This window comes from Myotis myotis, unplaced genomic scaffold (assembly GCF_014108235.1).
Source record: "Myotis myotis isolate mMyoMyo1 unplaced genomic scaffold, mMyoMyo1.p scaffold_m19_p_19, whole genome shotgun sequence".
Taxonomy (NCBI): Eukaryota; Metazoa; Chordata; class Mammalia; order Chiroptera; family Vespertilionidae; genus Myotis; species Myotis myotis.
This window is the reverse complement of record NW_023416323.1, coordinates 463,284-477,254: the sequence shown is the minus strand read 5'-3', so window position 1 is coordinate 477,254 and position 13,971 is coordinate 463,284. Positions and strand designations below refer to the sequence as shown.

The 13,971-nt window shown below is 51.5% G+C and overlaps 1 protein-coding gene and 1 long non-coding RNA gene across 9 annotated transcripts in view; one reads left to right on the top strand and one right to left on the bottom strand.

The window, feature by feature from the left end:
* Positions 1-13,971, top strand: part of RELB (RELB proto-oncogene, NF-kB subunit) — a 32,705-nt gene that overhangs the window by 17,735 nt on the left and 999 nt on the right. For 4 of the 8 annotated variants that reach the window (XM_036346919.1, XM_036346917.1, XM_036346916.1 and 1 more), the window contains 7 exons: positions 1,234-1,391; positions 2,859-2,950; positions 3,067-3,198; positions 5,566-5,670; positions 10,857-11,072; positions 12,351-12,419; positions 12,536-12,613. In XM_036346919.1, the coding sequence (XP_036202812.1) occupies positions 1,234-1,391; positions 2,859-2,950; positions 3,067-3,198; positions 5,566-5,670; positions 10,857-11,072; positions 12,351-12,419; positions 12,536-12,613 (850 nt within the window). Of the gene's footprint in view, positions 1-1,233; positions 1,392-2,858; positions 2,951-3,066; positions 3,199-5,565; positions 5,671-10,856; positions 11,073-12,350; positions 12,420-12,535; positions 12,614-13,552; positions 13,620-13,723; positions 13,949-13,971 lie in introns of all 8 variants that reach the window. The other 4 variants (XR_004973709.1, XM_036346922.1, XM_036346921.1 and 1 more) reach the window with 4 other exon arrangements.
* The window catches only part of LOC118674829, a 4,834-nt gene continuing 2,740 nt past the window's right edge, over positions 11,878-13,971 (bottom strand). Inside the window, exon 2 of the long non-coding RNA XR_004973710.1 lies at positions 11,878-13,792. This is a non-coding gene — a long non-coding RNA (uncharacterized LOC118674829). The remainder of the gene's footprint in view (positions 13,793-13,971) is intronic.

Sequence of the window (13,971 nt, the reverse complement as noted above, 5' to 3'; positions counted from 1 at the left end):
TGTCTCTATCCATAGGCTATGCATATATGCATATAAATTATGTGGTTAACCTCTTCCTGCCCCTCCCCTTCCCCTTGAGATCCAGCAGTCTGTGCCATGATTCCACGCCTCTAAACCTATCTGTTTATTAGTTACTTATGTACACACTATGGAACTACCAGCCAGGTCAAAATACGTGTTTATTTTCCTTTCATCCAAAATATGACACCCATCTTTTTATTGTTGTTAATCCTCACCCGAGGATATTTTTTCCATTGATTTTTTTATTTATTATTTTTAAAAATATATTTTATTGATTTTTTACAGAGAGGAAGGGAGAGGGATAGAGATTTAGAAACATCAATGAGAGAGAAACATTAACCAGCTGCCTCTTGCACACCTTCCACTGGGGATGTGCCCGCAACCAAGAATGCCCTTGACCAGAATCGAACCTGGGACCTTTCAGTCCGCAGGCCAACGCTCTATCCACTGAGCCAAACCAGTCAGGACTCCATTAATTTTTCAGAGACAGTGGAATGGAGGAAGGGAGGGAGAGAGGGAGGGAGGGAGAGAGTGACATTGACTGGTTGCCTCCCACACATGCCCTGAAGAGGAACCTGCACCCCAGGTTCCTGTCCTTGACCAGGAATCGAACCACAACCCTTCAGTGTGTGGGCTGACACTCTAACCACTGAGCAACACCAGCTAGGGCAACACCCATCTTTTTATCATCTTTCATGACACTGATATTTTTGATCTGGTGACCTGCAGTTTGAGTTTGTCTGGTGCTTCCTCACGGTTAGGCTCAGGTGATGCACTTCGGAGGGGCTGTCACAGCCGTGACGCTGTGTCCTTCCCGGCGTTGGGCGTGCCTGGGTCATTGAGCCCGGTACCGGTGATGCTGACCTTGCTCACCCGGTTAAGGTGGTGGACACCGTAAGGGTGCCTTTCTCTCCTGCCATGAGGATGTTATCTGTGGGCTGTGCTTAGCGGCCTGGGAGGCACCCAATGTTTAAAAGCCTGAGTGGCCAGAGGAAGTATATCTGGGGGCAGCTAACGTGTTACAAGGCCCTCAGGGCAGCAGCTGGAAGTCGCAGGGTTAGGATCTCGGGGGGTCTTAAGCAAACACCCCACCCGTCCATCACTCTAGGGGGAAGCGGAGGAGGTGGGGACCTACCCAGGGAGTCCCCAGGGAGTTTGGATAGATGCAGGTATCCACGATGGGACCCCCAAAAGTGCACTGTCTTCCTGCAGCTCCGGGACTGCGGAGGGCTGCGGGAGGTGGAGGTGACCGCATGCCTGGTGTGGAAGGACTGGCCTCACCGCGTGCACCCCCACAGCCTCGTGGGGAAAGACTGCACCGACGGCGTCTGCAGGGTGCGGCTCCGGCCTCACGTCAGCCCCCGGCACAGGTACCCAACCCCCGCCCCAGACCCTCCGCTCTTGGTCATGGAGAGTCTGAGGGGCTAAGAATCACCCAGGGAGACCTCGGGGCAAGGCCCAGCCAGACTCTCCCCACGGCATTTCCCAGACAGCAGTGGGCGAGCGGCCTGTGGCGGTGGAGGGATCTCCTCAGGCCTGGAGCCCTGCTCCCCACACACATTCACACCGTTCTATTTATCTCCATACTGTAGAGGAGGAAACTGAGGCCTCTGAGAGGTTGCAGGGCTACAGAGAGCCAATGCAGAGCTGGGATCTGACCCAAGACCTGACTTACCTGCAAGGCCCATTCTTTCACTTTATAATTTATATATTTTTAATAAATAATAAATGAAAAGGTTCAGAAAGAGTGTGCAGTGAAAAATGAATTTCCTTCGTCCTTTGGTCTTCCAGATCCTAGTGTCCCTTCCTGGAGGCAATTAAAAATATGCTCTGCGTAGATATATCTTTTTCTCTCCTTATAAATAATAGCAGACACTCGAACCTCATTTTTGTGTTCCAGTACATCTTGGAGATCGTGCCTTTCAGAACAGTTGGAGCTGCCCTATCCTTTTTACTGGCTGCATAATATTCCAATGTGTGGATGCACACAGTGACTTGATATCAATGTATATTATTGATATCAGAGAGGAAGGGAGAGGGAGAAAGAAACATTAGTGATGAGAGAGAATCATTGATCGGCTGTCTCCTGCATGCCCCCCAGCTGGGGATAGAGCCCACAACCCAAGCATGTGCCCTGACCGGGAATCGAACTGTGACCTCTTGGTTCATAGGCTGACGCTCAACCGATGAGCCACACCGGCCTAGCAACTCCTCTATTAATGGGCACCTACGCTGGTTTCAGTGCCTTGTGCTTCTATGATAAACTGAGTCGCAGTGAATTGCTTTATGTACAGATCATTTCTTCTCTGGGATAAATTCCTAGAAATGAAATTGCCGGCTCCAAGTAGGTACCTGTATACTCTTAGTGATCTATACATTTAGTAGGAGCAGGGATTTTTGTCTCTCTTGTTCCCTGCTATATCCCCTGGCACGTAGCACTTGCCTGGCACACAGTAGGTGCTCAGAAAATATTTGTGGAATGAATGAATACGGACAGATCGTCCTCCAGTGTGAATTGCTGGAGCATTTCCAGCCCCTCAGCAGTGGGCGAGAGTGGCTGACTCTCCACCACCTCACCCGCAGGCGGTGCTAGCACATGCTTTGATCTTTGCTGTCTGGGTGCATTTGTGAAAATTGGCATTGCGTTGGTGTTTCATTTGAGTTTTCTTATTAATGAGGTTGGCCAGTGTTGACACCCTGGAGGGTTTGAACCCCGGACCCCTTCAAAGCTGGGACCCCTGGGCCCAGGGCAGGTAGCATCTGCTGGAGTCCTCCTGGGGGTTAGAGCTACCCCTGCCCCCTGGTGATGACCTCCCTTCCACCTGCCCCCCACGCAGCTTTAACAACCTGGGCATCCAGTGTGTGAGGAAGAAGGAGATCGAGGCTGCCATAGAGCGGAAAATCCAGCTGGGCATCGACCCGTATAACGGTGAGCCCAGACCCCAACCCCTCTGCCCACTCCCCCCCCTTACCTTCTCTGGGCCCCACCATCGCCTCCAGCCCTCCCCTCTCCCCCACCCTCAGCTTTCCACGTCTCTCTCGCAGCTGGGTCCCTGAAGAACCATCAGGAGGTGGACATGAACGTCGTGAGGATCTGCTTCCAGGCCTCTTACAGGGACCAGCAGGGACAGATGTGCCAGATGGAGCCCGTGCTGTCTGAGCCTGTCTATGACAAGAGTGAGTCGAGGGTGCTGTGTCCATAGGACTGTCTTTGGCTGCAGGTACCAAAAGCCCCACATACAAAGGCACGGACCAACAGGGAGTTCTTTCTTCCTTCCTTCCTTCCTTCCTTCCTTCCTTCCTTCCTTCCTTCCTTCCTTCCTTCCTCCCCTCCCCTCCCCTCCCCCGTTCCTTTCCCTTCCCTTCCCTCCCTCCTCCCTCCCTCCTTCCCTCCTCCCTCCCTCTCTCCCTCCTCCCCTCCCTCTCTCCTTCCTTCCTTCCTTCCTTCTTCCTTCCTTCCTTCCTTCCTTCCTTCCTTCCTTCCTTCCTTCCTTCCTTCCTTCCTTCCTTCCTTCCTTTCTTTCTTTCTTTCTTTCTTCCTTTTTTTCATTAATCTTCACCGAGGATATTTTTTTAGAGAGTGGAAGGGAGGGGGAGAGACAGAGAGAGACACATCGATTGGTTGCCTCCCGCACATGCCCCACACAGGGCTGGGGATAGAGCCTGCAACTGAGGTACGTGCCCTTGACCGGAATCCAACCCAAGACCCTTCAGTCCTCAGGCTGACACGCTAACCACTGAGGAACACTGGCTGGGTGGGCGTTCTCTATGTGTATGTGTCTCAGTTTTGAAGCCTGGTCCCGTGGATTCAGCGGCTCAGCAGTATTGGGGAACTGGTTCAGCAGCTCTGTGATTCTCTTTGCTTTCCCCTCATGGTCATGAGCTGGCTGCTGTAGCTCCAGGCATGTCTGTATTCGAGGCGTGATGGGCAGTGCCACCCTGTATGGCGAGCGAGCTGTCCACTGACAGTGCCAGGAGTCAGCGTTTCCTATGTGGCCTGTGGAAGCGGGACCTTCGAGTATTGTAGGGCGTACGGCCTGTACACCTGTACTAGGCTACCCTAGGGAAGAGGCAGCATGAGTAATACTGTTTCTGTCTTGATAGAGAAAATAATATATTCCCCAGGAACCCCCTGGTAGATTGCCTTTTTCCCCCTTTTTTAAAAAAAACATGTTTTTATTGATTTTTAGAGAGAGAAGGAGAGGGATAAAGAGATAGAAACATCGATGAAAGAGAAACATCATCATAGGCTGCCTCCTGCACTCCCCCTACCTGGGGGTCCAGCCTGCAACCTGGGCTTGTGCCCTGACTGGGAATCGAACAGTGACCACTTGGTTCATGGGTCAGTGCTCAACCACTGAGTCACATCAGCCGGGTTTCCCCTTCCCCTTTTTAAATTGACTTTATTGAGATGACATTGGTTAATAAAAATTACATAGTTTCAGGCATACAATTCTATAATACATCATCTGTATGTTGTGTTGTGTGTGCACCACCCAAGTTCGACTTCTGCTTATGTCCCATTGGCCAGGCTTGGTCCCATGGTTGCAAGGGAGTCTGGGAAAGAAAGTATTTAGGTTTTCATCCTCAATAGAGGGGTATGGAAGAGGGGGTTGGGAATGGCTGCTAGGTTTTAGCCAGCTTACAGTGACTGCCATAAGCATTAAAATGGGGAAGGCTATTACTTCAATCAGGGCTTTTATGGATGCAAGTGATAGAATCCGAACTTGAATGGGCAGAAAGAGAGAAAAAAAAAGAATTTGTTCCATTAACTAAAAAACATCTAGAGGTAGCACAGTGCTTCAGGTCTTCCTCAGAGATGTCATTAGGGTCTGCGTCCTCTCTAGCTATGCTTCCTCCGTGTTAGAGTCATTCTTGGCAATGCCATCCCACGTGGGAGCAAGGTAATTGTGTGCAGCCCTAGGCTTATATCCTTCCAGGTTGGCACCTCTCCCGGTCTCCTAATAGTTTTGCTCAAAGTCTCAGGGCTGTCTCTCATTGGCCTGAGGTTGGTCATGTGTCCTCTCTGACCAATCAGCTGTGGCCAGGAGGAGGTGATGTTCTGATTGGCCAGGTCTGGGGCACATGCTCACTGCTGAGCTAGGGAGTGGAATCAATCTTACCCGAACCCCATCACTGAGATGTGGGGTGGTCCATCCAAAGAAAGTTGGGAGGCAATTAGCTGAAGGGCCAGGACTGGTAGAGGTAAAACAACAGGTGTCCACTACCGGTTTCAGGACATTAATCCTCATCTAAGAACTGGCTCTGATGCCTGACCCTGCCAACTCCCCCTGAATTCGAGGGTCTCTCCTTTAGTCAGACACTTACCCGACCTCAGCATGGAGGACTTGTCCATTAGCCCCCGCTTGTCTGAGCGGCTTCTTTCTCCACCCGACCCTGGGTTCCAGGAGGGACAGGTGGCCTGGCTTCTCTATCCCCCACCTCTCCCTGGCCCAGGGTGGGCGCCCACAGGGTACCTGGGAAGGATGTGATGACCGAATTCCCGTTTTTTCTCATGTACGTCTTCCTCATGCTCCCTCCCAGAGTCCACAAACACGTCCGAGCTGCGGATCTGCCGGATCAACAAGGAGAGCGGGCCGTGCACAGGGGGCGAGGAGCTCTACCTGTTGTGTGACAAGGTGCAGAAAGGTGAGGGGCCTGGGGCAGCCAGCAGGCCCGGGGGTCTGGCGGCTTGTGGGGTAGCCCAGGAGGAGCTGGAGCACCGGCTGTGGGGCGGGAGGATCCAGAACTCTGGTTTTGGAGTCAGACACAGACGATTGGTTCATTCACTTACTGAGTCACTCACTCATTCACGTACAGAGGAGGGCCATGCAGGCCTCGCCACCACAGGAGCTCATGTCTGGGAGGCTGCTACAAAAATCGTGGAGTTGCACAAATAAATGCTTTATGATGGTTGTGATAAGGGCTACGGTGGAAGAAAGCAGGACAACAGGGGCGGGGGGGAGCATCTCTCCATGTCACTCATGTCTGTTCAAATGTCCCTTCTTCAAATAGGGTTTCCCCCAAAACCCTCCACTCTGTTCCTGTCTGTCTCTCTGTTGCTGTGTCTCTCTGTCTGTTTCCCTTTTTCTCCTTTTCTCTCTCTGATTCTCTGTCTCATCTCTTGCTGTATCTGTCCCTCTGTCTTTGTTTCTCTCACACATACACATCCTGCCCCTTCTCTGTCGGTGGAGACCCCTGACTCACACACTCCTAAAAAAAAAAAAAAAAAAAAAAGCCTGGCTGGTTTAGCTCAGTGGATAGAGCGTTGGCTTGCGTGCTGAAGGGTCCTGGGTTCGATTTCGGTCAAAGGCACATGCCTGGGTTGCGGGCTCGATCCTCAGTAGGAGGCGTGCCTGAGGCAGCCCATCAGTGATTCTTATCATTGATATTTCTCTCTCTCTCTCCCTCTCCCTTCCTCTCTGAAATAAATAAAAATATATTAAATAAAATAAAATTTCAAAACCACCACCCGGGACTGCCTGTCTGCAAGACAGCAGGAGGGAGCCTTCCCTTTTATTGTATATATAGGGTGTCCCCCCCAAAATGTGTACACACACTTTGAATAATTATAAAGGCAGTGCTTATTGAAATACATTTCACTTTCAAGACTGAGCAGCTATCAGCTGTTAACGTGTAAATGCATTTTGGAGGGACACCCTGCATCTCTTCTGCATCCTTTGCGTTTCTGTCATGTGACTCTGTTATACATAACATCACCGCCAACAGGAACAAAGCAGAGCTGAGACTTACCTTGCTGTGTTGAAAGTGCTTTGCACGCATCGCTCATTAGATCACCTGGTCGCCTGATAATCTGTGAGGTAGAGCCTATTATTATAATCTCCATTTGCTGATGAGGAAATTGAGCCACAAAAAGGTGAAGTAACTGGCAGAAGGTCACACAGCTAGGCAGGTAGCGACAGGATTTGAATCCAGGCGCTGCTGTGCATCATTTCCTCTGGGAGGAAACATAATAGAGTTGAAAACAATTCGGGGAGATATGAAAAGGTAGTATTTGGAGAAAAACGATACTGAGAAAGGGGATGGAGAAGAACGGCCGGAGGGGCGGTGGGGCACAATTTTACTAGGGGGCCCATGAAGGGTCTGTGTGGCCGCACGGGGAAGAGTGTTCCAGCACAAGGAACAGCAACTGCCAAGGCCCTGAGGCAGAAGCAGGTGTGATTGTTGGAAGAACAGGGAGGCCGATGGGGTAAGAGGAAGCGAGAGGGGAGGTGGGTGGGAGAGCCTGCCACAGCCACAAGGACCCCTCCCCCCGCCCCCGCATCCTTTCTCAGGTTGTGGGATTGTATAGTTAATGTCTGTCTTCCCCACTGAGTCAAGCGGGCAGGACCTGGCACTGTCTTAGTGAGCAACCGTGTCCCCAGAACCACCCAGTTCCGGGCCAAGCACACATGAGGTTACCAGGAAAAAACTTGTTTTACTTTCTTTATAGCTACAAGGTTCACTTAAAAAAAATTTTTTTAATATATTTTATTGATTTTTTACAGAAGAAGGGAGAGGGATAGAGAGTTAGAAACATTGATGAGAGAGAAACATCAATCAGCTGCCTCCTGCACACTCCCTACTGGGGATGCGCCTGCAACCAAGGTACATGCCCTTGACCAGAATCGAACCTGGGACCCTTGAGTCCGCAGGCTGACGCTCTATCCACTGAGCCAAACCAGTTAGGGCCACTTAAAAATTTTTAAAGCATTTTATATACAGTTCAGTGGCATTTCATATACTCACAAGGTTGTGCCACCACCACTATCTAGTTCCAGAACAATTTCATACCTCAGAAGGAAACCCTATCCACATTCTAGACACACACACACACACCAAAAAAAAAAAAAAAGGAAGAAAGAACCCCATACCCATTAGCAGTCACTCCCTATTCCCTCCTCCTCCAGCCCCTGGCAACCACGAAGAATCTGTTTCTCTCTGTGGATTTGCCTATTCACGTACGTGGAAGTCTATAATACGTGACCTTGTATGTGTGGCTTCCTTCACTTGGCATAATGTTTTCAAGGTTTATCCCTGTTGTGATGTGTCTGTGCTTCATTTCTTCTTATGGCTGAATGATATTGCATTGTATGGATCTACCACATTTATTTACCCATTCATCTGTGGATGGGCATTTGGGCCGTTTCCACCTTTTGGCCATTCCGAATAGTGCTGCCGTGAATATTCATGTACAGGTTTTTGTATGAACACCTGTCTTCCGTTCTTTGGATATAGACCCAGCAGTGGGAGAGTCTTACGAAGTTTTGAATGAATGAGCAGATGGTTATTGGGTGGCTCCTCTGTGGTGGCCCCTGTGCTGGGCAGTGCTGGACACAGCGATGGCAGAGACAGGCCCAGGCCCGGTCCTCACAGGGCTCTCCGTTCAGTGGGGAGGAGGGAAAGAAATGCAAATGACCATTGTGCATGATGCTGAGAGGGAAGGAGACAACGTGCTGAGGCTGAACAACAAGACCAGACATGGTCTAGGCATCTGGGAAGGCTTCCCAGAGGAGGTGACATTTGAGCTGAGATCTGAGGAAGGCCAAGGGGATTGTTAGCGGCCTGGCAGCTGGGACGAGGGCAGGGAAACATTCCAGGTATGGCTGAATCATTAGAAGCAGGTATGAGTCCTGTTCCATCATTTATTCACTGGCCGATCTCAGGGAGGTGCCTCCCCACCTGAGCTTCCATGTCCTCATCCCTAAAATGAGTCACTGGGAGGATGACGAGGGATCCCAACTGCCCAACCGGTGCACTGTAAAGAGTTAGCATTTACTGAGGATTTTCTCTGTACCCGGCCTGGAGTAGGTACTTTGCACAATGCTAATAGGATCACTCATACTTAACATGGACCGAGCACTTATTATATCCTAAACCTTCATCTAAACCCCTTACATTGAGTGGTTTGTTTAATCGTTTTAGAACCCTATGAGGTAGGTGCTATGACATTTCCTCTGTTAGGGAGGAAACTAGTCCTAGAGATATCAGACAGCCTCCCCGGCCACAGCAGACAGCGCTGGTGGGGAAGAGCTCTACCCGCCTGGTTCCCATCGTGGCGCTACCACGTGCTGGCTGCGTGTCCTGGGACAAGTGACTTTACCTCTCTGTGCTGTTGCTTCCTCCTCTATGCAATGGGCTCCCTTCTTCATAGCGTTTCTGCGAGTTAGAGGCCATGTGTGTGCCTGACACAGAAAGCCTCAGAAGGTGGTGTTAGTGTGATGAGAGAGGCAATGCAATGAGACAAGAAAAAGAATAGTCTCAGCGTACTGAATCCTGGCTACTCCCTCCTGGCTGTGTGACCTGGGGCAAGCTTCTCAACCTCTCCAAGCCTCAGCTTCTCCATCGTTAAAGCAGGTGTGTCTTCCTGGCTGAGTAACTCACTTGGTTAGAGCGTCAGCCCGATATGCCAAGGTGGTGGGTTCGATCCCCAGTCCGAGCACCATACAAGAATCAACCAGTGAATGCATAAATACACGGAACAACAAATTGATGTCTCTCTCTCTCCCTTTATTTCTCTCTAAAAGTCAATAAACAAAAATTAAAATTAATATATTTTTAAGTGGGGGTGGTGTAGAAAATAATGAACATAGCAGATCTGAGATCTTTATCCTTTGAAAGGCCTGCTTACAAGGTTGGCCCGTGGCTGGCTTCTGGGAACTTGCATTTTGAGAGTGTCCTCCCCATCCCCTGAGTGGTAAGAGTGGCTCACTGTGCCTGCCCTGTTTGTATGAGCAGCGTGGTTTGTGTGGAACACCTGCTGTCCTTCGGGGAGCCTGGGATTTTGGTATGTGCCAGGCACAGGGTGCTTAGGTGACCACCCCCAATAAAAACCCTGGGCTCTGAGTCTCTAAGGAGCTTCCCTGACAGACAGCATTTCTCAGTGTGTGCTCACATCTTGTTCCTGGGGAATTGCTATGTCCTGTGTGACTCCACCGGGAGAGGACTCTTGGAAGCTTGAGCCTGGTTTCCTCTGGACTTGCTCCAGGCACCGTTTCCCTTTCCCAAGGGCGCCTGGTATCTTTTTGCTGTAATACATCGTAGCTGTGATACAAACTATATGCTGAGTCCTGTGAGTCCCTTTGTGAATCGCTGAATCTGATGGTGGTCTTGGGGACCCCTGACCCAGTGGGAATATAATTCTAGCTGCCTTTTGGGTTGTTAAAAGGATTAAATGAGATAATCCTATATAATAAAGAGGCAATATGCAAATTAACCCTCACACCCTCACAGGATGGCTGCCTATGACCAGGCCGGCAGAGGGGTTAGTGAGGGACAACCAAACGACTGAACAGCAGGCTGCGTGGGGCGACCAGGCCAGTGGGGGGACCATGAGGGGTGACCAGGCCGGCAGGGGGGGCAGTAAGATGCGACCAGGCCGGCAGGGGGGGCAGTTAGGGGCAACCAGGCCAGCAGGGTGGGTGCAGTTGGGGGCGCCCAGGCCAGCAGAGGGGGCAGTTAGGGGTGACCAGGCAGGCAGGCAGGTGAGCGATTAGGAGCCAGTGGCCCAGGATTGTGAGAGGGATGTCTGCTGGTTTAGGCCCAATCCCAAGATTGGCAGTCGGACATCTCCCGAGGGTCCCAGATTGGAGAGGGTGCAGGCTGGGCTGAGGGGACCCCCCCACACACACACGAATTTCGTGCACCGGGCCTCTAGTATATAATAACTGGCAGTGACTGTCGGTGTGTCACACTGTATGTGCTCAACAGAAGGTCAGTTACCACATGATTAGTTTTGTTCTTAGGAATATTAATATTGATGTGGGGGAGACGGAGTGAGTTGGGGGCCCAGTGGGCCAGGGTCCTTGCTCAGCTGATGTCCTTACTCCCCACAGAGGATATATCAGTGGTGTTCAGCAGTGCCTCCTGGGAAGGCCGGGCTGACTTCTCCCAGGCCGACGTGCACCGCCAGATTGCCATCGTGTTCAAGACACCGCCCTACGAGGACCTGGAGATCGTCGAACCCGTGACAGTCAATGTCTTCCTGCAGCGGCTCACCGATGGGGTCTGCAGCGAGCCTCTGCCCTTCACATACCTGCCTCGGGACCACGGTAACCACAGCAACGCAGGGCGACCCCCCCCCCCCCTCCCGCCAGAGACCAGGCCTTTGGCCTTGCTTGGGCAACTCAGAGGGAAAGGGGAAGAGGCAGAAGTAGAATGCAGGCTCAGAGCTGGACAGACTGGGGTCTGAATCCCGGTTCTGCCACTTACTGGCTGTGTGATCTTGGCCCCTCAGTATCTCACTCTTCTTCTATGCAGAATGGAAATAATAATAGTATCCACCTCATGGCATTTGGGGGAGGATTTTTTAAAATATATTTTTATTGATTTCAGAGAGGAAGGGAGAGGAAGAGAGAGATAGAAACATCAATGATGATAATCATTGATTAGCTGCCTCCTGCACGCCCCACCCTGGGGATCGAGCCCGCAACCCGGGCATGTGCCCTTGACCGTACTCGAACCTGGGACACTTCAGTCCACAGGCGGATGCTCTATCCACTGAGCCAAACAGGCTAGGGTTTGGGGGAGGATTTAATCATTGCTCTCCTCATCACGCTGCTCATGCCTGACCCTGTGCTGAGGAAATAGTGGTGACCAAATAGCCTCATAATTCTCAGACCTACGGAGGGCAGACCCATTCACATACTGTGGGCAGGACCGGGAAGGAATTGCTCAGGGGACTCAGATTGCCCAGAGAGGGTATCTGACCCAGACTTAGGGGTCAAGGAGGGCTTCCTGGAGGAGGGGACAGCTGAGCTGAAGATGGGAGGATGAATAAGTAGTTCTCCAGGGAAGGGGTGGGAGTTGAGGAAGAGTGTTGCTTTTTTCTTAATCCTCACCCAAGGATAGTTTTCCTTTTTTTTTTTTTAGAGAGAGTGGAAGGGAGGGAGGGAGAAAGGGGAGAGAGAAGCATCGATATGAGAGAGACACATCAATGGGTTGCTGTTCGCTAGGCACCAGGGATCGGGCAGGGGACAGAACTTCCAACCTAAGTATATGCCCTTGACCGGGAATCAAACCTGAGACCCTTGGGTGCTTGGGCTGACCCTCTAACCACTGAGCAACACTGGCCAGGGTGAGGAAGAGTGTTTTAAGCAGCTAGAACAGCAAGTGCAAAGGCCCTGAGGCAGGATAGTGCCTGGGGTTTTCCAGGAACAACAAAGACCAGCTTGGTTAGGAGTGGATTTGCGTTGTATTCTGATTAAGATGTGGACATCTATTTGCATGGGTTGGTCAAGCTCAACAACTTTCTAAACGGCCTCTAAAATTAATTCTTAATTGTTGTTGTTGATGGATTACTCTGTATGTCCCTGATATCTCCTGAACAGACAGCTACGGTGTGGACAAGAAGCGGAAACGGGGGATGCCCGACGTCCTGGGAGAGCTGAACAGTTCTGGTGTGTCCCCTTTGCCCCTTCCCACCCCATCTCCAGGTCCCCCCTGTCCTGCCCTGCCCCAGGCTGGGGAGGAGGGGCTATTGGGTCCAGGGGTCCTCACCTCTGCCTTCCCGCAGACCCCCATGGCATCGAGAGCAAGCGGCGGAGGAAAAAGCCAGCCTTCCTGGACCACTTCCTGCCCAGCCATGGCTCAGGTGGGTCCCAGCTCTGTGCCAGCCCCTCCGCCCTGGGGTGGGCTGAGGGTGAGCTGCAGCCCTGCTTTTCGGGCTTCTTCTGGTTCCCCCAAAGCTCCCACAAGGCCAGTGACACCCCACTTAGCCAGCAACATAAAGTGGGAAGAATAGCCATTCTGGACGCAGCCCAGAGGCTCTGGTCTCCACCAGACCATCTACTTGCTGTGTGACCTTGGCCAAGTTGCTGCACCTCTCAGAGCCTCAGCGGCATGCCTGCCAAGTCTCACCACATACCTCTCTCACCGGCCTTTTAACATTTCATGTCTTTATTTTACAGACACTGTATGACAGGTGCATAAGTGCTTTGTGTGTCTTTTCTCACTTGATCTGCACCATCGCCCGCAAGGTGGCTGCTATCATTCTCCCCAGCCCCTGCTTTCCTGGTGAAAAACACTGAAGCTCAGAGAGGAGAAGTCTCTTGTCCAAGGTCACAATTAGTCCCGGTGGAGCAGGCAGTTGCATCTGAGCATCAGTATAGATCAGTGATGATGGGTGTGAAACGGGGAGCAGGGAGGAGGAGGTGGACAACTGGGGGTGGCTGTCAGAACCAGCCAACCTCAAGGTCGGAGCCTGTCTAGCCCAACCACCCTCTGGCCTCCTCTCCCCCTGCCTCCATCTCAACTCACATGCCAGTTTCCCGTCCTATCTGGCTGCCATCAGAGACCTCCCACCTGCTGACCACTAGCTCTTAGAACACTGTTCCCGACAGCCCGCTGCCCCAGGGCACCCAGCTCCCAGCCAGCCACCAACCACTCAGCCAGCCCCGCCTGGTCATCGCAGCCAGTCCCACCCTGGGTATTGCCAGTACCATTTGTTGTCCCTCCCGCCCCACTGCAATGGGTAACTAATGCCCAGCCTCTCCACCCCTTTTGTTATGAGCATGTTTAATTGTCTTCACAGCAAAACCCAACACAACCGAGGTTTCAATAGGGCAGAATTTGTCCTTTCACATAAACACAGTTCAGAGGTAGGTGGTCCAGGGATGCTTTGGTGGCTGCATGATCACCAGGGTCCCAAGCTCCTGCCTTTTTCAACTCAGTTTCCAAGTCATGGTCCAAATGTCTGCTGCAGCTCCAGCCACTGTGCCCACATTCCAGCCAGCAGAACTCAGGCAGGGCCCATGTCGAGCTTCAAGGGACGCTGAAAAACAAAATCCCAGCAGCCCTGTGTTTCTTTCTGAGATCAGCATAATCAGACTTTGCTGGTGAAGTGCGTCTTATCTCAAAAACAGAGGCTCTCCTAGAACGACACTTGTCATTTTACCTCCCAGTTTGGGGACTGGCAACTTCTCCCCTGGTGTGGATATTTCACTTTTTTGG